The following is a 20,445-nucleotide window of genomic DNA, read 5'->3' as shown; positions in this document are numbered from 1 at the left end:
TGTATGTATAAACGTGCTGATGGGCTGTATCTCCATTATCAGAAAGAATTCTAAGGATGCAGTTACCATTGGAAGTCAGATTGGATTGAGGTGAGTCCAAATGGACAGGAAGAATTTTACCCCAGAGCAGTACTCCAGAACGGACTTCGAATGTCCAAAGCCCGCGAGGTAATCTTCCTTCCACATCGACATGGTAATACTAAAGCAGTTATTTGGTCCTCCCATCTTCCGTTTCCCCTATTCGTCATTGAAGACGCCTTCACTAGAGTCTTATCCACCGTTTGTCCCTCTTCGCAAGTCATTGGGCCTCCCTTTCAACATGTGCATCGAAGCCTGTCAGCTAGCCGCAAACCCAGACAATAAAGATACTCCTCGCGAAGATCTCTCCAAATCCCCATTCACTCTAGAGATTCCAGCCCGTAACCTCCATCCTTGGACCAACCCTCCCCAAAACCCATTCCTCCCACTCACCAAACACCACCACTAGCCCATCGCTTCACAACCTCAGACTGTCAATTTGCCGCTCAGCCTCCAAATAAACACCCAGCAAGCTCACCATCGCCTTCCCCCCTTTTAAAAGCTTAATCGCATACGCCACAATCTCACCACCTCAACTACAAAGACACCTTGGAACCCATAACCAACAACCCCCCCCCCCCCCCAACCCAAAACAAATCCCTATAGGTCTCCCATCCTAACCTCCGATCTAATCATCCCCATCCCAAGGGTGAGCTTCTGATAGGGTTATTTCACTTGGAAGAAGCTTCCCGTTGGGTTCTTCCCAATTCATTAACAGAAGGGCCAAGAAAGACAGTAGAAGGAGATTAGGTTTGGGAAGGAATGTGGAAGTGCATTTGTAGTTTGGGGGTGAGGATGGATGTCTGGGTTAACTATGGGTGGGGGATTAGATAATTTGAATATGGGCTTGCGTGCGATGTTCCTAGAGGTAGCCTAGAAGGATGGAATGGGTAAATTGGAAAGGAAAAAAGGTAGATGCTCAGTAGAGTTGCGATTGAAGAAGATGTAGACTATTTTAGTGAGGTTTTTGGCTGTTGTTTGAATAACAGAGGAGGGGGCATATATGTATATATGTTGTTAATCAAATAATGGAGCCAAAAGAACGGAGTTTGGAGTATATTGTGACTTGGTATAGTTGCGACGTGACGTGACGTTTTGACAAATTATATATTATTGAACACAAACATAGCCCTTATTACCTTAGCTCCACTTGTCTGCTTGGTCTTTTGGAGTAAAGTAGAATGGCCTCGAAGATTCTAATAGGTGGGCATGGTGGGGAGTCTTGTTCCTTTTCTTTTCTTTCTTGCTTTTTTTTCCCCCAAGATGCCCCACTAATAGTAGGTGACATCGGATGTGCAGACGATGGTCGTGGAGACTGTAGATCGTCGCGTGGTTGACGTTCACTACTACCTCGGCCAGTGCAACGTTGAATAACCCTAACTGTATCTGGAAGTCTGCCATCGTTTCCAAGTTAGTAGTAGATAATCCTTCAGGTTATCAATGATTTATATCAAGAATTGTGCATTTGTTATTTCGTCAATAGCTAATGCCAAAATTGCTCTGGTGACTACATACCCGATTGAGTTCCTCAACATCGACTGGAAAGGTCTAAGAAGCAGAATAAATTATGTCTTGTAATTTGCACCCTCTTTCAACTCCAATGGTACACACGTATCCCACAATTTGTATGAGCTATCTATATGACACAGAGCCAGCATATGAAAAGGCCCTTCATAATAAAATCAGACAGGAAAGAAAGACTAAAGAAGATACGAATGCTCCTTTTGAATATGCAATGAATGATGCAGCAACCTTGGTGATGCCCCCGACTCCAAAACAAAACGCCGTCTATGACGCTGAATCCAATGCTCAAGACGATTAATATATCTTCGAAGGATACGCGCAGCGCGCCATGCATTGTATGAAACAAGCCCAGTCGACCCAAACATCCAAGGCCTATGCAATTCTCAAGGTCAAACAAAGGAAATAGTGCTGAAATGGACCATATAACACAACAATGACAAAGATCGGATCTGTGCTAAATGCATAACAAAGGAAATGAGGCGATAAAGAAGAATATGGAAAATGACAGGCCGCTAGATATCGGATGTAAGCAGAATAGAAGCAAAAAACGTACCACAAAGGAAATGTACATGAAGGTCATGAACTGTTGTAGGTCCGGCTACACATCAAGAACCAAAATGGGCCATCGGGTCCTTGGAAAAAGAAAAGAATGGATATGCTAGCTCTGATCATGGATATGTTTGTTTCTTTCAGTTGTTGTGGATCGAGATAAGCACTCAATCGTTAACCATATCATCTAAGGCCATCTTCCGTCTCTTGGCGGGCCTTGAATCATCAGTCTCGGCCTCAGCGGCTGGTTGATCATCTCGAGCATGTACAGGAGACTCCTGAGGCAACTGCTCTTGCATAGGAGGAACTGGTGCCAGATGTCGGGGAATTTGGCTCCCGAAACTGAAGTCCGATGCGGCTTGACGCATCTGGCTACTGGGCGAGATAGGCTCAATGGTTCCGTGACCGTGTGACGGCAGTTGCCGTGGTTCCTGCTGCATCAGTTCCTCTCGAGTGCGAGGTGACCAATTCGCTGGGTATGGGTCGCTCAGTCGATGTCCTTGTGGCCCAGGTTGGGGGTTTCCCACTGTGGGAGGATAAATAGGGGGAAGCCTAACGGAAGACTCTACCACATTTTCCCGGGGATCTCTTGTCACCGGTTGCTCGCCCATGGGCATCCGACTGACCACTCTAGCATTGGGCGCATATGGCGAATAGGGAACACCGTACGGCTGATAATATTGCGGTGGAGAAGAACTGGGGTGCACCACTTGGTTTCCGTATGATGACAGCGGTCTCCCAACACCCATAGGCATATGGGATGCACTCATAACCGGGCTGTATCCTCCAATCGGCACAAAACTGCCTGGGGACACTGTTGCCATGGATTGTACTGAGCTTGAGGAGGAGAATCGCCGATGTCCGATATTACGCTGCATCGATAGCGATGGATCAATGGCTGGGGAGTATATAGCACCCGGCCATCTTGTTGGCTGCCCTGGTGAGACCCTTATCCCGTAGGGCCCAGGGGGTCCGCCGGGTACCTGCAAGTCTGTCATGGGTCTGAGCTCACGGGATGATGTAGCCCTATGCATGGGGCGCCGTGGCTGAGCCGCATGCTGCTCTCCGGATGTTCCTGAATTATCTGTCTGTGATGCATACGTTCTGAGGGACGCGTCTTCGGCTTTCAAGGGCGGCCTTCCCCGCTTTTTGTGCGTAACATCGACGCATGTTGCCTGTCGAACAATTAGTAACAGGGCTTTCTTTCTTCAATCACAACCTCAGACCACATAGGTTCCTATACAAGGAATGCGGCTCGATGATCTCACGAAAGTAGATAGCAAAACTTACTTCTTTCCCGGACAAAACACACCGACGACAAGGTCGGGCAGGATCACAGCCCAAATGCTTCTTCTTGCAGTTTACGCACGCGGAAGCCACATGAGCTTTGGTTCGTCTTGTCGGTTTCTGTGTCAGTGACCGGCCAGCAGCCCCAGGTGGTGACGTTCCAAAGGTGGGCTGCGAAAATGTCGGCACCGAAGGCTGCGAAGTTACCGGGACGCTGAGCGAGGCTGGCAAGCGCGAGGAGAAATTGTCGCTGACTGGAAATGGGTGTCGAGGTACATCATTACTCGGCCCAGAGATTACTCGGTAGTATGCTGACTCGTGGATGGTTGTAGTAGGTGTTCTTGGAGGGCGAACCTGCCCCGTTACTCCAGCGGATAATCCAGAAGGCGCCGATACAGTGGAAGACTCCACCGCCGTTACCGGTCGATGGAGCTCTGACTGTCCGGGCCGCCTGACGTTTCCAGAAGTCTCCAGCGGGTCTTCTGCCGGGACCGAAGCGGACATAGAGCGAGGGAGTGGGAGATCCCGGGTGTTGCACCTTCGAGCATTGGTTGATCGAGTTAGATCAAATGAAAGCCTCCCTGGGCCCGGATCAAGTCTTGAATGTCCGAACTCTGGGGTGATGAAGGAAGAAGGGGGGAGGACTAGTGATTGCATCTGGCAAAATAATCCCTCGAGCGACGGGGGACGCGATTTACAAGAACGGGAAGAGGGTTGTGGTCGATATTGACATGGGCAGCATATTCCGGTACAAAAAGGCCGTTCTGCTGTATGTCAAATGCGGTTTCCTGTTCAATCGGCAGTCATTATTGAAACTCCACGCATTGCAGTCAGAGGACTACAGGAGCTTATAATCAAGTCAGCCCAGGATCATTATTGGAGGAGTCATAAATTAGGACGCGCTAATCCGGATAGACTGCCCAGATCGTGACGGACAGTTTTCCATAGCTTCGATGGTCTCCATCATGGGTTGATTATTGCAGCATGGTGGGCGATCACTGGACCCAGTGGGCAAGCGTAGAGCGGAAAAATTAGGGAGAGTGGAGGTGCAGTAAATAATAATAATAATAAAAAAAACCAAAAAAAAAAATAAAAGAAAAGAAGGGACAGACAGCGAGCAAGTCCTTACCTCTTAGCACACTATGTAAGATTCTATTTCTTCTTCCCCCTTTATTTTCTTTTTCTGAATATAGATTTTTGGCGGCCGTGAAGTGGCTCAACATCCGTCAGGAAAATAGGAAAAAACGGTGAACTATAACCGGAAAGTGAGGCGTAATAATCCGGCGGGCTTACACTCCCTTTGCCAACGGAGAGTAAATTTAAGGAAAATTGGCAATTGAAGGCGAGCGATCTTCGAAGGGAATAATAAAATCCAGAGGGTTCAAGCAATAAAGAATCGAAGGAAAAGGAAAAGGAGGTATACCCAACCTCGATCGTCAAGTACTTTGGGTAGGGTCACTCTTGGCTGCTCATCCGCCAGATGGTAAGTTTAATGTTAAGGGGAGGAGAGATCCCGCTGGGCGCTCAAGTCGCTTTGGGAATTGTCTTCAAATGAGCGAGTGATAGCAAGACCCTAGTCTGTGTCTGTTGTGACGAGGCTTATACCCACGAACAGGAAGGTCCCTGCTTGGTTGGCAGCATCTGGGAGCAGCGGGTGGGTAATAGTGGCCAGTGCAACACCGACTAGCAGCCGATAGACTTGATCTCCATCATTTGTAGATCTCCATGGGGGTTCTTTTTTCGCTCCGTAGGCCATGTAAGTGTTTTTGAGTTCTGTATGTTAGAATCGGAACCGCGAATAGTTCCAATCCTCCGGCGGGTCCAGTCCAATGAGCTCACTCTTCACACCAGACCTCGAAAGAGTTGTCGTTTTCCCTTCTCCTCCCTTGGAATAGGGCAACTTCTTTTCTTTCTTTTTCTTTCTTGCTTGCTTTCTTTCTTTCTTTTTTTTTTTTTCATTGTTCGTATTTTTTTCTTCATCACTCTATTCGTCTTCCGCTCATTTCTAGTCAGAAATTTGGCCATCTTCAAGCAGATCCCCCTTGTTCGTTCCTCCTGGGTAGACAGGAGGTTCGTGGCTTACATTAGACATTAGATGGACGGTTAAGAATAGTCACTGACATCGCCCGAAACGGGTATAATACCCTCTCAAAGAGGGGAATTTCAAGAGAGGGGGAGAAAAAAAGGATCAGACGCCATGTCCCAATGAAGAAGGATACTGTTCTCTGTGGAGTTGTGGTATTTTATTATTATTTTTATTATTATTATTATTTGATTTTTATTTTTTATTGTATTTTATTTTTCGAGTATTTTAGTTTTTCCAGGTCGTTGGTTGATAGCCTAGTGAAGTAGTGGTGCTCAGCCGATGCCAATCAGGAGACGAGGAAGTAAGGCAAAAAGATTGAGCCAACGGATCGACGTCGGCGCCTGTCCGCTGCATCCATTGCCAATAGTCCGCTCGGCAAGGATGGGGTGGCTGCGCACTCCCCGTCCCAGTTTGACATGCGCAACCAAGTAAGATAGGAAGTCGGGGAACTTCTCACCAGGATTTTAAGCTTGTCAATCATTGGGGAGTGGGTAATAGAACCCCTCCTCTAAAACCTATGTGTTTTCTGTGTGTACCTTTCCGCATGCGATCTGGATTGACCTGGTATTTTTTGTTCGTCAGCAACCATACTTCTGTGGTTACCACGTATGAACTCTCTTTCATGTAGTCATTTGATTTTTTTCCCCCTTTTGTTCTTTTTCTTTTTCTTCTTCTTCTTTTCTTATTATCCTTATTCTACCTTATATATAACTCTATTCAATTTATTAATTGCTGCGCGGTTTTGTCTCAGAACTCTAAAAGAAACAGGCAAGCAAAACGTGGTAATGAACATTCGAGATCACATTGTGGACCCCATTGAACCAAGTTTTTCCTTGCTATTCTCTATTTATGTAATTAGTTAATTCAGACTGCTATTATTGGTGTTGTCAAGGTTATTAAGGATATCCTAACCATGGAAATATAGATTTTCTATCACTCAATAAGGTAGATATAGTATTAATATATTTAGCCAATTTTTACTTTCATTTCGAGGTTCCATTTGGTTCTGATCACCAGTATGCGTGTACGCACTGGGGTCCTCAGCTGTATACGGAGGTAGCTCCTTCAGGCAACCCCATTTACTAGGTCGTGACAATCAAGACGAGGGAAACAGCTCCTGACGAAATTAACGGAAATTTTGATCATCTGGCATGAAGAATTCTTCTGTCTTAATCGAATACCCAATAATATCACTGCAACGAGTAATTGCGACTCGAGATCGTCATTAAAACCCTCGAGGCGACGTCCCAGGACCATGGAACGCTATGTAACTATCGTGATGGGATCAGCCCGAAAGAGACAGAACGGAGGATGTATGCAGTACGCAGTGTTCAACGGAGGACTAGTCAGTCTTGGACTGAGTACCTCCGTACAGCCCTGTCTTTGTACCGCTTGACAGATGACGCCAGCTCAATAGTCCGAACTTTTGGATTGAGACAACAATTCTCCGCAGTGGTTCCATAGCCTAAAGCTAAGACCCACAGGCTGTGTCAATGAAGGTTTGTCCTTCTGACTTGTCGTGGTAAATCAAACACACTGCACCCTGTATTCAAAACACTTTATCTGATGTATTGAGTGCCGAATTGGAAGATGCCGGCACTTCAAGATGGACTCAGCTGCGATCTTGTAGACATGAGCACCCCCTTTCTTCCCCAGCCCCTTGGGATTTTGGTGGGTGGGTGGGAGGACAGCGCTTGTGGGGGACGCCGTTCGTACCACATCTTCATTAGCCTAAGCTCTATTGATTCCGGCCGTTGGGGGTGATCTTCGCGGATAGTCAGAACGTTTCGTTCAGCAACGCCATGACGGTGCCACGCCACTTAGACCAAAGGATTTGAAAAGTGGTCTAGGCTCTGTGCGTTTTTGACACTGCGAGATCTTAGACAAAGCGGCATGTTAGCTACAAGTCAGTGAGGTAGTCCAATCGGTATCTCCTGATTCTCTGCAGTGGATTTGAAAATAGAGGAAGAAGATCAAGATGTGGCTGCAGCTGCAGCTCCCTGATCAGTGAGACAAAACATGGGTCTAGCTTGGTCACCTGAGGTCCGGACAATTTAAGCACTCCACACCCATGGATGACAATAGAAAATGGTCCGCCCGATAAGAGCGAAAAGATCCACTCGCTGCTTGAGCACGGAGCAATGGAGCATGATCTAGTGGAGGAGACCAATTGACCGCGGATTACCGACGGTTAATTCCTGAATCGGGTCGTGGATAGGCCCATAAATCGTTGTGTGATCTTTCTTTTATTCGTCGTATCTCTTTTCTTTTTCTTATGGCATGTACTCGCTTGTTGTTGATTTGGAATATTAGCGAGTCATGTTTCTTGGCCTTAAAAAAAAAGGGTCCTAAACTTGAGCTGTTCTCGGGAATTTTCCACTGACCTTCGTGACCCATCATTATGATACCAGGTAGAGCGTTTGGTTCCATTATTAGTCTCCTTTAGTTTCACTCAACCGGTCATCGAACTTGTTGTTCCTGCAAATTCTTTTATTTCAATGGTTTTTATGGGTTTCCCCCTTTACGGTTTTACGGTCCTAAGAAATGGGAAGACACTTCAAAGAAGAAAAAAAGAAAAAGGAAAGAAAACTATACAGCGCTAGAAGCGCGACACGCACGCAGTCAGTCAGTCGAGAAAGTCAGAAAGAGGACTGAAATGGTCATAAACCCCCAATATTGTGGAACATGCCGCACGCGGGGGTAACAATCCAACAGCAAGGGGTTCCGTGGGATTCAGGTAATTGGGCCCTACCGTATTTAAAGGGGAACAAGCTGAGTTCCCAGCAGAGTAAGCGGTTCATGCAAGCTGGAGCCGAGGGGCCACCAGCACGATCTGCCTGTTAGGGGCCGGGTGGGTGCCAATAGTCTGAGCCACCGGCTCCAAGTTCTTAGCCACCAAAGCTAAGAAGAGACGAAAACTCGACGATTCAATTCCCGAGAAAAGTGTGGACCACCGGAGCGCCATAAAGTGATGTTGAATTGAGAAGTCACCAAGACAGCCAGTAGTACATGATAATGTACATAAGTCTCCATATGGCTGGAATGAGTTCACGCGTACACTGTGTCACCCAAACCAACGGGTCCGACAATCCACGCAGGCTACTTGAATGGGGCGGACAGGTATACGAGACACTCACCACCCCCCACTGACATGCAGGTTAGGCCTAATACCAACGTCGATTATGAGGACGGAAAACCAAGGAATCGGGAAAGACGAATCCTGAGTGGATCGTAAGGTAGCTGGTGAGGGAGTTCGACGACGCCCCCCGATGCAAGGTGCTTGGGAGATGACCCAGCCCTTAACCCGTTCCGGATTAGCGGGCCCCGTGGGCAAAACCCTTTTGGGAAACACGCGGATCTCGACGGGGCCAAAGTATTTGTCAACCTCAGTCGAGGCTCAACATGACCACTCTCGACTCGACTCTGGACTATTGTCACGATGGTGTACTAAGCTGCTGACGCTATGGTACGCCGACTAACCTCGCACTATTTTATAGTTTAGCGGACTATGCACTCACTAGGGAATTTATCTTATGAGTTCGTCCAACTAAGGCAGTAGAGGACGATCATTAGGGCTCAAATCGTCATTAGCTCCATTCCCGGGCCTGTCATGGCGGGTGAGCCCGGGAATATCGTTGGAAGAAGCTATGGAAACACTGAGGAAAATTCGCCGTGAACATCAGTGAACTGGGGTTGACATCCGTGAGGCTTCCGTTATTACACAGTTCTTGTCAATGCGTCTTCCGGCGACACGAGGTAATCTTCCGAAAATTGTCCTTCAGTCCAGCTAGGTAAGCTGTGGAGGCGTCTGTTGGACAGGGAAGGGCGATGCTGCGTACATTGCTGCTTCACATATGGCTGACAAGGTTTCTCAGCGGCTGGATAGCATTTTGCTTCGGACATCTCTACTCTGTGGGTATAACCCCGAGGGCCAATTTTCCCTTTTCTCTTTTTCAATTTTTTTTTCTGTTTTAACTTTATCGTCTTCGTGTGCCTTTCTCCAAGTCACTGCGTCTTGTTAAGTTAGTTGTCGGGTGTATGCACAGGTATCAGTGAAGAACGTTGCTAGTGCTTGACAATTGTGTTCCAATTCTGGAACATATCGTAAACCTTGACATACTCAAGCAAATTGTTGCATTCATAGCCTCGAGGGCGTGCTCCAACATCGTTTACTTGACTTATCTCTTGGCTGCCTAGAGTATACCGACATGTCAGATGGTATTCTATGCGAACCAGAATACAAGGAAGCGATCCGAGGACTGACCACAAGAAACACCACCACTCAGAAAAAGGCCTCTTCTCGACTGCTGATCTCGCATTACGCTCACCTGCTCGGCGAAACGCCAATCAATGCTGACTTCGTCACTCGGGCGTCGTGAATTTGGCTGATCGCCGACAGGTCCATGTACTGGTATACCCAATCCCTGCTTCTAGGGAATTTGCGCGAATGCCAGAGTCACGGTGACCTTTTCAAGAGCCTTGCGCAAGTCTCTACGCTGGCCCGAAGGCAATTGCATATTAACTTGTATCTGTTTGGGTATGTAAGTTCCGACTACGACATCATGTGGGAAAGTGACCCTTGTGCAACCATGCATATGCTTTCTCCCACGCCCTCGTGATGGCTGATAAACTAGGCATTGCCTCAGCTGCAGTCGTAAAATAATAACTCTCGCAATCTCTGGTCTCAGCCGTCATCTGGGTCAGGGCTGTCCTGTTTGTTCGACTAGTATTCGCCTAAGCGAGTGTGGCGCCTTCGAAAGAGGCTACTCTTATCTTGGGTGACAGAATCCGCTGTATAATAGTCACAGTCTTGGCAGGCTAATCAACTGGACGGGTAAAGAGGTTATATGGCAACAGTTTGACCGACGAAACTCAATGGGTTAGAGATGATCCGTCATCTGTGGTTAGTGATATGCCCTGATTGAGTAATTCCGAATGAGGGATCAACTCCGGAGAGTCGGTGAAGACTTGTCAAATACCTCCATTTGCCATGCTGCTGTATTCTTCTTCAGCTTCTGCCTCTTTCCCTCACTTTCTTCACTATCTTTCGCCCCCTTCTTTCTTTTGTCCTTCGTCCTTCATCGCGTAGACGAAACTCCTCGGGACGGTCCGCGAAAATCGTTTTCCGAAAAAAGGGATAATCAATAATTGGCACTTGCTAAGACCCTATCGAGATTAAATTAACAATAGAAACTATTTTGATAGGCAAAGACTTTACCTGATGGAAATCAACTGGGTCAAATACCCGCGTGAGTTATCGAAGTTCAAATATCGCTCATCCTTGGTTACCTCCTCTCAACAATAGAACTTTTATCTTTCTTTTTTCAGAAAGAGATTTCAGAGTTCACATTTCACTTATGCTGGTCAAGTTCTATTTCCTGCCATGTGGAACCCCCCGTTATCTGAATGGAAATTCCAAAGTGGCTTGTTATAAGCAATAGATGTGTATGCATGCATGTACATGCCTAGATTCGGTAGATATATCGAGCGGCTTAACGAATATCCATGCCGTCGATCCTCGTCTTATGCAACTTAAATCCCTCAACTGACCACTTTGGCCCTACTTATGCCCCTTGAACAGGATATTTTCCTACACAAAGCAGAGTGGTTTAGTAATTGCCGTTAATTACCACATACCGCAACATCAGAAGCAGACGGAATACGAAATGACAGTATAGAATATACTATGTACATCCTAACAATAGAAATCACGGCACCCAATGCTCCGTCCAAGCAAATCTCAGCCTTAGTTAGACACCTCAACATACCTTGTCCATTACCAAAGTACTAAACATACATTACTTTAAATAAAAAGTACCCAGAGCCAGACACAAACCCACATTATATCCAATAGTCCGTCCCAACCCTGGGGGTGTAATATTCCTTTTAGGAAAATTGGATATCACACCTGGTAGATCCCCTACTCAATCTAGACCGTTTCTCTGCGCCCATCAATATTCCATATGAAAGTTTAGATAGCGGATCTCATTTCAATTGATGGAGTCGAAATGCAAGTGACGGCCTAATTCAAAACGAGATATCACTCGTTAAGTCCCCTCCCCCTCAATTACATCCCACACTCTTTGTGTTTGTTGTATACCGGTATATCCTCGCCGTCTTTTTGCACTCTGGGTTCCTTGGTGGATACCGTTATCTTGGGAATCCGGGATAATTGAACGCATCTCCACTGAAGAGGCCTACTGCATAGTTGTGGGTGCTAGATTCATAATTTTTTTTTGTTCATGTTAGGGGTGTTATATTGCGAGACGGTTGCTGATGTGATCGCGATGTGATATGTCTTTTATTGATTCTTACGGTAGAAGAGAGGCCAATCAGCTGGACTATTGTGGATCGAAGGGTGTGGCGGTGATGGAGGAACCTAAAAGATTTTACCGTCTTACTTTCTATCTTTCTTTTTCTTTTCTTTTCTTTTCTTTTCTTTTCTTTCTGCAGTGATGGGGTGACGCCTGGCGATGCTGAGGCTCGTTGGCTATGCGAATGTCTGTACAGAGTACATATGTATATTTTTTGGGTGTGTATGTGATTAATGCTACATATTGTGAAATGCTTACAGGGATCAGATTATGATAGAGATACATGGGCTGCGTTATTCGGCCGTATTGTAGATGCTGTAAGGAACTTTTATATCGCAATGTCTGAGTAGATGTGTAGACTGCAATATCCGGTGGTATATACATACAACGCGTGCCTCCTATGACAACGCCTTTTCCAGCCCATTAGGTTCATCTCTTCCTCGACGGCCGGGCATTCTTCTCTCTCCTCTGCTGCTTCAGCTTCCTTGCCAGTCGGATATCATCTGTAGATTTCAGCTCGCTCTTGCCACCTGCAGCTGCGCCTCCGGCCTTGGACAGCTGGCGCTGCTTGGCCGCTTCGCCCTTTTTCTTCATCTTCTCGTAGTCGCCACGTAGGCGGTCGGCCGCCTTGGGTGCCTGTTCCTTCCGGTGCTGGAAGTGTCTTCTCCTCATAGCAGTATTGAGCTCATGGACGAGAGCTGGAGTCTCTTCCTCACCCACACGTGGCATACGGCCCAGACGCTTGCCCTTCTTCCATGAGTCGAATCGTCCGCTACGGAAGGTAGAAGCAATTTTGGCACCAGATTCACCCTTAACAAGACGTGTACCCTTGGATCCATCTTCGTCATTCTGGCGTGACACGTACTTCTTGTGCCGCTTGTCCCAGCGCATCATAGTACGGGGTTCGGCGAACCCGCGAGCACCCTCATCACCAAGTAGATCCATTGTAGCACTGCGTGAGGCTTGAGTAAAGTTGGTATTCGTACCAGTGTGCACACCATAGGCCCTGTCTTCAGCCAAGTTTGTATTGGATGGTGTGTAAGACATGAAGTATTCGGGGTTTTGGAAAGATGCTGCGCTGTCCTTCTTAGCCTTGCCACCGTTATACGAGGAGAAGGTAACTTCAAGATCCGACTCGGACGCCATCGACATGTTATCGGGCACTCCTTCACCAATATCTTCCTCATCTTCATCGGACTGGGCGCCCTTCTCTTCAGTTTCGTCGGCTCCTCCTTTGTCTCCTCCGGATGCATCCTCCAAGAAGTCTGACTGTTTCTCAGCCATCTCCCGTTTCTTCTTCTTGTAATCAACGGTAGTGCGAATTCTCTTAATGGTGTCGATGGCTTCATCGCCTTCATGCTTGCCGTTGCGCCGGTTGTGCACTTCAAAGATTGTTTCCTGCGGCCGGTAGCCTCCAATCCGGGCAAGCATCTTCTCACGCTCGACTTCCATTTGACTTTCTTGGTCATTGAAGAGAGGGTGTATGGCTGTCCAGTTGTCGGAAGATACAACCTGTTTTGCTCGCTTAGCACTTTCAAGAGAAGCCGAGTTTCGCGTTCGCATATAGAGTTTCTCTCCCTTTCCAGCAATAGTCCGTTGGCCGTAGATGTCGGCTTCATTTTCCAGTACCTTTGTAACCCATTCACAGCTGGTGGACAGGCCATCCCTAGGCAAGCTACCGACGACCACATCTTCGGCAAAATTAACCTGGTCACCATGCTCACGGCCAACAACAAGTCTCCGCCCAAGGAAAAGCTGCAAATCAAGCATATAGGGGGCATCTGCGTCCCGGACCAAGCTGTAACTCCAGCCCTTCCGGCCTGCACGAGCCGTACGACCGACACGGTGAACAAAGATTTTTGGTTGAGATGGGAAGTCGTAGTTGATAACGTTAGCAAGAATAGGAATATCAATACCTCTAGCCGCAACATCTGTAACAACCAGGATATTTGAAAGACCCGCTCTGAAGTTCTGGACTTGAATCTTTCGAGCAGTCTGGTCCAAGGAACCGTAGGCATAGGAAACCGCAAATCCGGCCTCGCGAAGTAAAGAATATAAGTAGTCCACATGATGCTTCGTTGCCGCAAAAACAATAGTCGAATACTTTGTGGGAGACTCTTGCGTGTTAATGGCCTTGTCATCCCCTCGCTTCCGTTTCTTGAAATTCTTGCGATCACCTTGCTCCTTCTGACGCTGTGCGGCCTCAGTCGGACCAGTGGGCATCTTAATGACCTCGTGGAGGATGTGAAGCAAAGCACCTTCCTTCTCTGCTGACTTGACGGAGAAGAAGACGTTTTCAAGATCTGGCGAGATCTTACTTTCGGTATCTAGACGAATAAGGGTAGGCTCCTGTAAACCAGCACGAGCGAATTCCACCAGCGATTTAGGCAACGTTGCAGAGAATAGTAGAGTTTGTCGGTTTGCAGGGAGGCCATGCAAAATTTCCGTAAGCTGATCAGCAAAACCCATCTCAAACAGTCGATCGGCTTCATCAAACACGACATAGCGAATGCTCGACAAGTCCAAGTTCATCTCGACCTTCAAATGCAGGAAACGTCCGGGTGTCGCGATCACAATATCAGGATTACCGGCCATCATACTGAACTGTTCCTCCAAACTATCACCACCAACGAGAAGGACAGACTTCAAGTCCGTGCCCTTACCCAGCTCCTTCACAACCTTCAGGGTCTGCAAAGCCAATTCTCTTGACGGCGATAGAACCAGTCCACGAGCTCCAACTTTAGTACTGTGGCTCTTCAATTTCTCGATCATGGGAATAACGAAAGCAGCGGTCTTTCCGGATCCAGTACGCGCCATACCAACTACATCCTGACCGTCCATAATCACGGGAATAGTCTTGCGCTGAATAGGAGTCGGGACAGAGAAACCCTTCCGGGTAATGGCTTTCAACAGGTGCGCGTTCAGACCCATTGCTTGGAAACCACCTCCCTTCTTGACAGTACGGCCCTTGAGATTAGAAGCCTTCCTGTTGGCCGAAGCCTGTTGTCCTGCGATGAACGCCTCGTCATCTTCATCGTCGTCGTCAACATCTCCTCCAAGAAAATCAAGCGCTTGAGGTGGAGCTGCCTTCTGTGGCCGCTTTGTCTGTTTCAAAGACGTATCGTTGTCGGAATCGCTGTCATTCTGGAAAAGCGCATTTGTAATATCGAACTCATTTTCTGACGCCGCTGGGGACGCTGCGCGGTGAGGCATTTTGGCCTCTATCAACTATCGTACCTATTCGCCAGCAAAGGCGGCGGAATCACTGAGAAAGGGACCAAATTCGTTGCGTAAATAACTTCATCAAATAAAACTTGGGTATCTCAAACAAAGAACAAACAATCTCCGAGAGGAGCGATTGAAAAGCGATTGAAAACCACGAGAAAAGACAATGCTCCTCTCCTCGTGTGATAATTAAGCACTTCTTATCGATCAACTTTTTTTGTCGCCTGTGGAGAAAAAAGTCAAGGCGGTCGGGGATCAAAGTTGTTCCGAAGTGTAATGCAAATCTCTCAAACATATGTCCCCGCAACGCGTCCAACGCGTCCAGAAGCGGTAAAATGGCGATAATTGCTTTACGTTCACGAAGTCATTGACGATAGAGCTCCAAGTTGCATAACTTTGTTTCAGCACAAATAATACACAATGGGTAAGTATCTCCTCCTCTCGTTCATATACTAGTAATATCTTTATTTGATCGGTCTTTACTGATATCTCTCAGATAATTATGGTTACGGTTCTTCCTCCTATGGAGGTGGTGGTGGTTTCATGCCAGGAGAGACAAACAGCCCCGCTGGTGGAAAGGTATTGATGGGCTCCAAATAGCGGATTGCTTGGGATACAATATCTACTTTTATAAGTTTAAGGCCGCCTCATGCTAATTTTGATATCGCAAGCAGAGCGCAGACGGCAACAATACCACACTTCGCCCCATCACAATCAAGCAAGCCCTCGACGCAACACAACCTTATCCTGAAGCCGATTACCAGATTGACGGCGCTGACGTAGGCAGCATTTGCTTCGTCGGACAAGTTCGCAACATCAGCACCCAAAGTACAAACATCACATATAGAATTGACGACGGCACGGGCGAAATCGAAGTGAAACAATGGGTTGACTCGGCCACAGCGGACACCATGGACACAGATGATGGCAAAGCAGGTGCAGGAAAGAATCAAGTCGTGAACAACGGATATGCGAAGATATTCGGAAAATTAAAGACGTTCGGAAATAAGCGATTTGTAGGATCACATTGCGTGCGACCCTTGACAGATATCAATGAGCTCCATTGCCACATGCTTGAGGCTGTTGCTGTGCATCTTTTCTTTACTCGTGGTCCTGTTGGTGGCTCCGGCGGCGCCGGTGCCGCTGCTGGTGGAATGGGGGGTGCTGATGCCACTATGGGTGGCGTTGATGATTACAGCGCTGGCAGAGGACTTCCTGCGATGAGCCCGGTCGCAAGGAAGGTGTACAATTTGTTGAAGATAGAGCCTCAAAGCAATGAAGGTCTACATGCCCAGCTCATTGCGGCTAAGCTGAGTTTACCCATGCCGGATGTCGCCCGCGCTGGTGATGAGTTGCTTACTGCTGGTGTGATTTTCTCGACTGTTGATGAGCAGACCTGGGCTATATTGGATTATTAGATTTATGGTGCCTTCCTATCTTTATTAACTACTTATTTACGTCTATGCATATGGCTGGAAACCAAATGGTGTCAAATTCATGTCTTCGTTGCGCCGATAGCATACTTTACGTTTCATAATCCTGATGATAAATCAAAGCTTGTTTCTCCTAGTATTTTCCAGGTTTTCATTGAGCACTAGCTGCTCCGTACAGAACTCAGGGTACTAATACATGAAATCAACACAGCAAAACTCTATCCGGTACGTGAATGTTAAAGATACATATCAACGTAGTCCAACTTAGCCTCATTCCAGCGCACGACTGTTATAAAAATAGATCACAACCCCTTTATTGTCATACCGCAATCTTATATAAGCAGAAGAGCTCTAACATCATCATCGACAGACTGCAACAATCAATGGATGGTATCATAAACATAGACCGTAGCGTTATCTCATCATAATATGCGGACATCCGTCATAATTCTATGCCATTGCGTTTCTCTGAAGAGCATCTTGGACCGAACGGTCCCAATCGGTTCGTATTAGGAAGATCACCTCGATCACTGATACCAAAAGAAGGGCAATAGCAACACCAGACCAGAGTCCTAGTAAGTCCCAGCCCAGTCCAAATGTAGTGCCGAAGCTAATGGGCATTGCAACTGCATAGTAGCAGAAGAGCTGGACGTAGCCGCCTATCTCTTGCCTGCCAATTCCACGAAGGATACCGTTGCAGTTAGCTGCGAGAGCGTCAAATAACTGGAACGCTGCACACAATGGAAGGACCTGTGCTACGAGCTCGATTACCTCCTCTTCTGGGGTAAATAGTCGTGGGATGTATGAGCGCAGCGAGGAGAGCAGCAGCATGTTGAGCAGCCCTACGATGACAGCATATCCCATTGTCACTTTGGCTGAGATCTTGGCGGGTCCAACAAGAGTTGCCCCGATCAGGTTTGCAACGCGGGTACTGCCAGAAATTGAAAGCGGGAAAGGGACCTGGAACATAATACTAGCGATGGTCGACAGAACTGACTGGGCAGCTAAGGGAGTTGTGCCGAGATACGACGATGCTAAGGTTAGTACTTCAAAAGCGAGGCACTCCGCTTCTACCATCACCAGACCAGGTAAGGCAAGCCGGATCATTGGGCCCCAGTTGCGCAGGGCCTTGGTAGTAAGTCCACTCCAACATTCCGCACCATCAATGAAATACACATAAAGGAACAAGAATAGCGGCATCAGATTGTCTGTAATAGCTACTGCGATAGGGGCGCCAACAAACCCCCATTGGAATTTCTATAATTGGGTTAGCCACAACAAGTGAGGTAACTGCAATTTGTGACTTACCCAAACGAACAACCAGTTCATAAAGGCGTTAAGAGGTGCGCATATGAGTAAGACATATAGCGAGGCCGAAAAGAGACCTTGAGCCTGCACATAACGCTTCCCACTCTCGAAGCAAGCGTATCCAGGCGCACCCAGGATGACAACCTTCAAGTACAAGCCAGCAAGCGCGGCGACATCTTTCTCCGGGACGATCTTCATAAGAATCCTGTCTGCAAAGAACCACAGTACAGCAATCGGGATAGTAATGGTGCAAAGAAAAAACACCATCTTTTGCATTTGCAGGCCTACCAACTTCTTCCTCCCAGAACCATATGCCTGTGCACACAGAGTGTCTAGACTGGTTGCTAGACCTTGGTATACTGCATATCCGGTAATGTTCGCACTCATGCTAGCTAAACTCACTGCACCAAGCTCTTTCTTCCCCAGATGGCCTAGGGTAAAAATGCTGGCTACTGTCAACGAATATTGGAGCAGGAAAGTGACCATTAACGGAGCAGCGTTTTTACCGATCACCTGTGCTTCCCGTCTCCATGTTGTGTGAATTAGCCCAGCTGCGACAGCCTCTTCCCACTTCCTGTCAACCTCTTCATCATCCGTGGCATTGTATTCACGAGCACCTACGTGATCCCCTAGGAGTGCCGTAGTTTCTCCTGAAGGTGCACTAGTTGGAGTCACTCGCCGCTTCACCCTCGCGTCCATGACATTATTATCGCTGAGAAGATCCCTTTCATCCTCAATGGCGCGCTCACGTTCCCTGCGTGTCAGCCTCTCTCGTTCTGCAGTATATGGTACAACTGTGGCGTGGGAGACTGTAGTGAAGAAGCTAGGACGACGGTAGGATCCAGCTAGAGAATGGGGGTTCGTGCCGGACTGACTGTTTATCGCGCGAATAGTGGATGTCTCGGACGCCTCATCGTCAGTAGTTATCATTGAGCCTTCGTCATCCGCATAATTCTCTAGATCTCGAGCAATTGCGGCCTCGGCGAGCGGGGAGCTGGATAAGAAACCGCCATGTAAGGCTTGTTCCTCTGCTGAACGCGGATTATTACCGCGGCCCATTGCGACGGTGATGTAATGACGCAAAGGGTAAGTGAGAGACAATAAAGCTTGGTTGTGTTGAAAATTCTAATTTAAGGATACTCCCTCACCATGGCTTGATGGCGCCAAAGAGATACAAGCTCGAGGGGGGCTGTCAATTGAGACATGCGGTGAATCAGGGAAAGAAGGGAGAAAGAAACGAAAACAGAAGCGGGGGCGGCGTTGGTGTAGGTAATCATATTACGCTCCATCAGCAGATTTTGCCTCTACAGAGCTTTCAGCCATTGAAATAAAGTTGTATGGCCCGTTGTATGGGTTGGATCCACTTCCTTTGGCTCCAACCGATGCATGGGCCATTATTGAGTCATCTCGTATCGACTAACATTTTCGTCCCCCTCCGATCAATACGGAGTAAGTTCTGCTTGATATACACAGGCATGATCGGGTAGAATTAACAGATGAAAAGGACCATGCTGTATCCATGTCCTGCAAATGTCGTACTAGTGAGCAGGGTTGCAAGGAGGATCCCGCAAAGCCGACCCCCCACGATGAATTTTGGAGGGTGAGAAACGATCCATAGAGAATGGTTCGCGTGGTGGACGTGTCGATCCAAGATCTATTAGCGATGCTTCGTCTCTTTAACATCGGTCATTAGGGTGCTGCGGCGAGATTTAATTCGTTTGATTCCCCTTGATTGAGCCAACCCGGTCACCCCGAATGAAGCCACAGGCCAATACCCGGATGATGGCCATGCAGGGATTAGTGACATCATCCCCGATTTAGACTAGACACGCTAATCACGTGGGGCTGTCATCGGATTTCTAACATATGGGCACCCGACTCTGCTCCTTTTGAATAGAAAAGATGCGACTTATGGTTATATTGTGGCGGTAGAGTTTCGCTCATACTCTGGTTGGCATACAACACCCCCCAATATGCCAGAACCTACGACAAGCCAAAATGCTTCTTCTCTTGGGTTGCGGTTTAATCCAGTGATCAACCCGGCGAACGCATGCCCCGTTCTGGTAGACGAGTAAGCGCTTCTAGTCCTTATGCACAATATTTCGAAGCACGAACGAAAGAAAAAGAGAGAGAGAGAGAGAGAAGATGAAGACTTGGGACTGACTCCGAAAAAGACACCTAGAGGACAACCACCATATCTTCCTATCCCGTCCCTGGCTTGGAGCACTGTTATTCGAAAATGCCACCTCCGACGCCCGGGATCACTGCGCTAACGAACGAACATTTTTGTCTTGGCTCCGTCTCTCTATGTATCTTGCAGTCGTTTCAGTAGCTATCATCATCTCGTTCCATTTTCATGGCGGGCCGACCGGACTCGAGCGACGGATGGCTCTGCCGCTGGGTATTATTTTCTGGATCCTTAGCTTAGCCTGTCTGGTTAACGGGTTTGCAAACTATGTGCGGACTGTGCGAAAGTACAGCCGTAAAGCGGCTTTGGTACAGAGCGGATGGAAAACGCAAATGACATTTACAGTGGTGGGAACCGTGATCCTGGGGAGCTGTATACTGTTCCTGGCAACGGATGCAAATAATAAAAACTAAGAATGGGAATTACTTTTTCGCTTAATAAGAGGACACCGCC

At 47.5% G+C, this 20,445-nt stretch overlaps 6 protein-coding genes across 6 annotated transcripts; 2 read left to right on the top strand and 4 right to left on the bottom strand.

Annotated features, from left to right (window-relative positions):
* Nucleotides 1-1,722: 1,722 nt before the first annotated feature.
* Nucleotides 1,723-4,095, bottom strand: sclB (putative C6 transcription factor; the record flags this gene model as incomplete). The annotated part of the gene is made up of 2 exons (XM_032062469.1): nt 1,723-3,326; nt 3,442-4,095. The coding sequence occupies 2 exons, from the start codon at nt 4,093-4,095 to the stop codon at nt 2,319-2,321; spliced, it is 1,662 nt and encodes a 553-aa protein (XP_031918475.1). The 3' UTR covers nt 1,723-2,318.
* A 4,840-nt stretch (nt 4,096-8,935) lies between these two features.
* Nucleotides 8,936-9,440, bottom strand: BDV38DRAFT_234748 (uncharacterized protein). The gene has a single exon (XM_032053272.1). It carries the CDS (start codon nt 9,425-9,427, stop codon nt 9,242-9,244), a length of 186 nt encoding a protein of 61 aa, XP_031918474.1. The 5' UTR covers nt 9,428-9,440; the 3' UTR covers nt 8,936-9,241.
* A 2,699-nt stretch (nt 9,441-12,139) lies between these two features.
* BDV38DRAFT_234746 (ATP-dependent RNA helicase DBP10) lies at nt 12,140-15,246 on the bottom strand. The gene has a single exon (XM_032053271.1). The coding sequence runs from the start codon at nt 15,049-15,051 to the stop codon at nt 12,268-12,270; it is 2,784 nt and encodes a 927-aa protein (XP_031918473.1). The 5' UTR covers nt 15,052-15,246; the 3' UTR covers nt 12,140-12,267.
* A 191-nt stretch (nt 15,247-15,437) lies between these two features.
* On the top strand, nt 15,438-16,596 carry BDV38DRAFT_124480 (putative replication factor-a protein). Its single transcript, XM_032051177.1, has 3 exons — nt 15,438-15,487; nt 15,560-15,642; nt 15,738-16,596. The coding sequence occupies exons 1-3, from the start codon at nt 15,484-15,486 to the stop codon at nt 16,479-16,481; spliced, it is 831 nt and encodes a 276-aa protein (XP_031918472.1). The 5' UTR covers nt 15,438-15,483; the 3' UTR covers nt 16,482-16,596.
* A 339-nt stretch (nt 16,597-16,935) lies between these two features.
* On the bottom strand, nt 16,936-19,041 carry BDV38DRAFT_124476 (MATE family efflux transporter). Its single transcript, XM_032051176.1, has 2 exons — nt 17,805-19,041; nt 16,936-17,753 (listed from the first exon to the last, which is right to left on the bottom strand). Exons 1-2 carry the CDS (start codon nt 18,861-18,863, stop codon nt 16,947-16,949), a joined length of 1,866 nt encoding a protein of 621 aa, XP_031918471.1. The 5' UTR covers nt 18,864-19,041; the 3' UTR covers nt 16,936-16,946.
* Nucleotides 19,042-19,777: 736 nt separating this feature from the next.
* BDV38DRAFT_277937 (DUF202 domain-containing protein) lies at nt 19,778-20,405 on the top strand (the record flags this gene model as incomplete). The annotated part of the gene is made up of 2 exons (XM_032058601.1): nt 19,778-19,875; nt 19,979-20,405. The coding sequence occupies 2 exons, from the start codon at nt 19,778-19,780 to the stop codon at nt 20,403-20,405; spliced, it is 525 nt and encodes a 174-aa protein (XP_031918470.1).
* Between the last annotated feature and the right edge of the window lie 40 nt (nt 20,406-20,445).

This window comes from Aspergillus pseudotamarii (assembly GCF_009193445.1).
Source record: "Aspergillus pseudotamarii strain CBS 117625 unplaced genomic scaffold BDV38scaffold_4, whole genome shotgun sequence".
NCBI lineage: Eukaryota > Fungi > Ascomycota > Eurotiomycetes > Eurotiales > Aspergillaceae > Aspergillus > Aspergillus pseudotamarii.
The sequence above is the reverse complement of the archived record's forward strand: the minus strand, read 5'-3'. Positions and strand labels throughout refer to the sequence as shown.

What these genes read in the sequence shown, in the direction of transcription:
- BDV38DRAFT_124480 (XM_032051177.1), top strand. An exon ending in ACAGCCCCGCTGGTGGAAAG is followed by an intron (nt 15,643 to 15,737) that starts GTATTGATGGGC and finishes TATCGCAAGCAG; the next exon opens with AGCGCAGACGGCAACAATAC.
- BDV38DRAFT_234746 (XM_032053271.1), bottom strand. Translation starts at nt 15,051, where the DNA reads ATGCCTCACCGCGCAGCGTCCCCAGCGGCGTCAGAAAATGAGTTCGAT.
- BDV38DRAFT_234748 (XM_032053272.1), bottom strand. Translation starts at nt 9,427, where the DNA reads ATGTCCGAAGCAAAATGCTATCCAGCCGCTGAGAAACCTTGTCAGCCA.
- BDV38DRAFT_124476 (XM_032051176.1), bottom strand. Translation starts at nt 18,863, where the DNA reads ATGGGCCGCGGTAATAATCCGCGTTCAGCAGAGGAACAAGCCTTACAT. An exon ending in TGAACTGGTTGTTCGTTTGG is followed by an intron (nt 17,754 to 17,804) that starts GTAAGTCACAAA and finishes ACCCAATTATAG; the next exon opens with AAATTCCAATGGGGGTTTGT.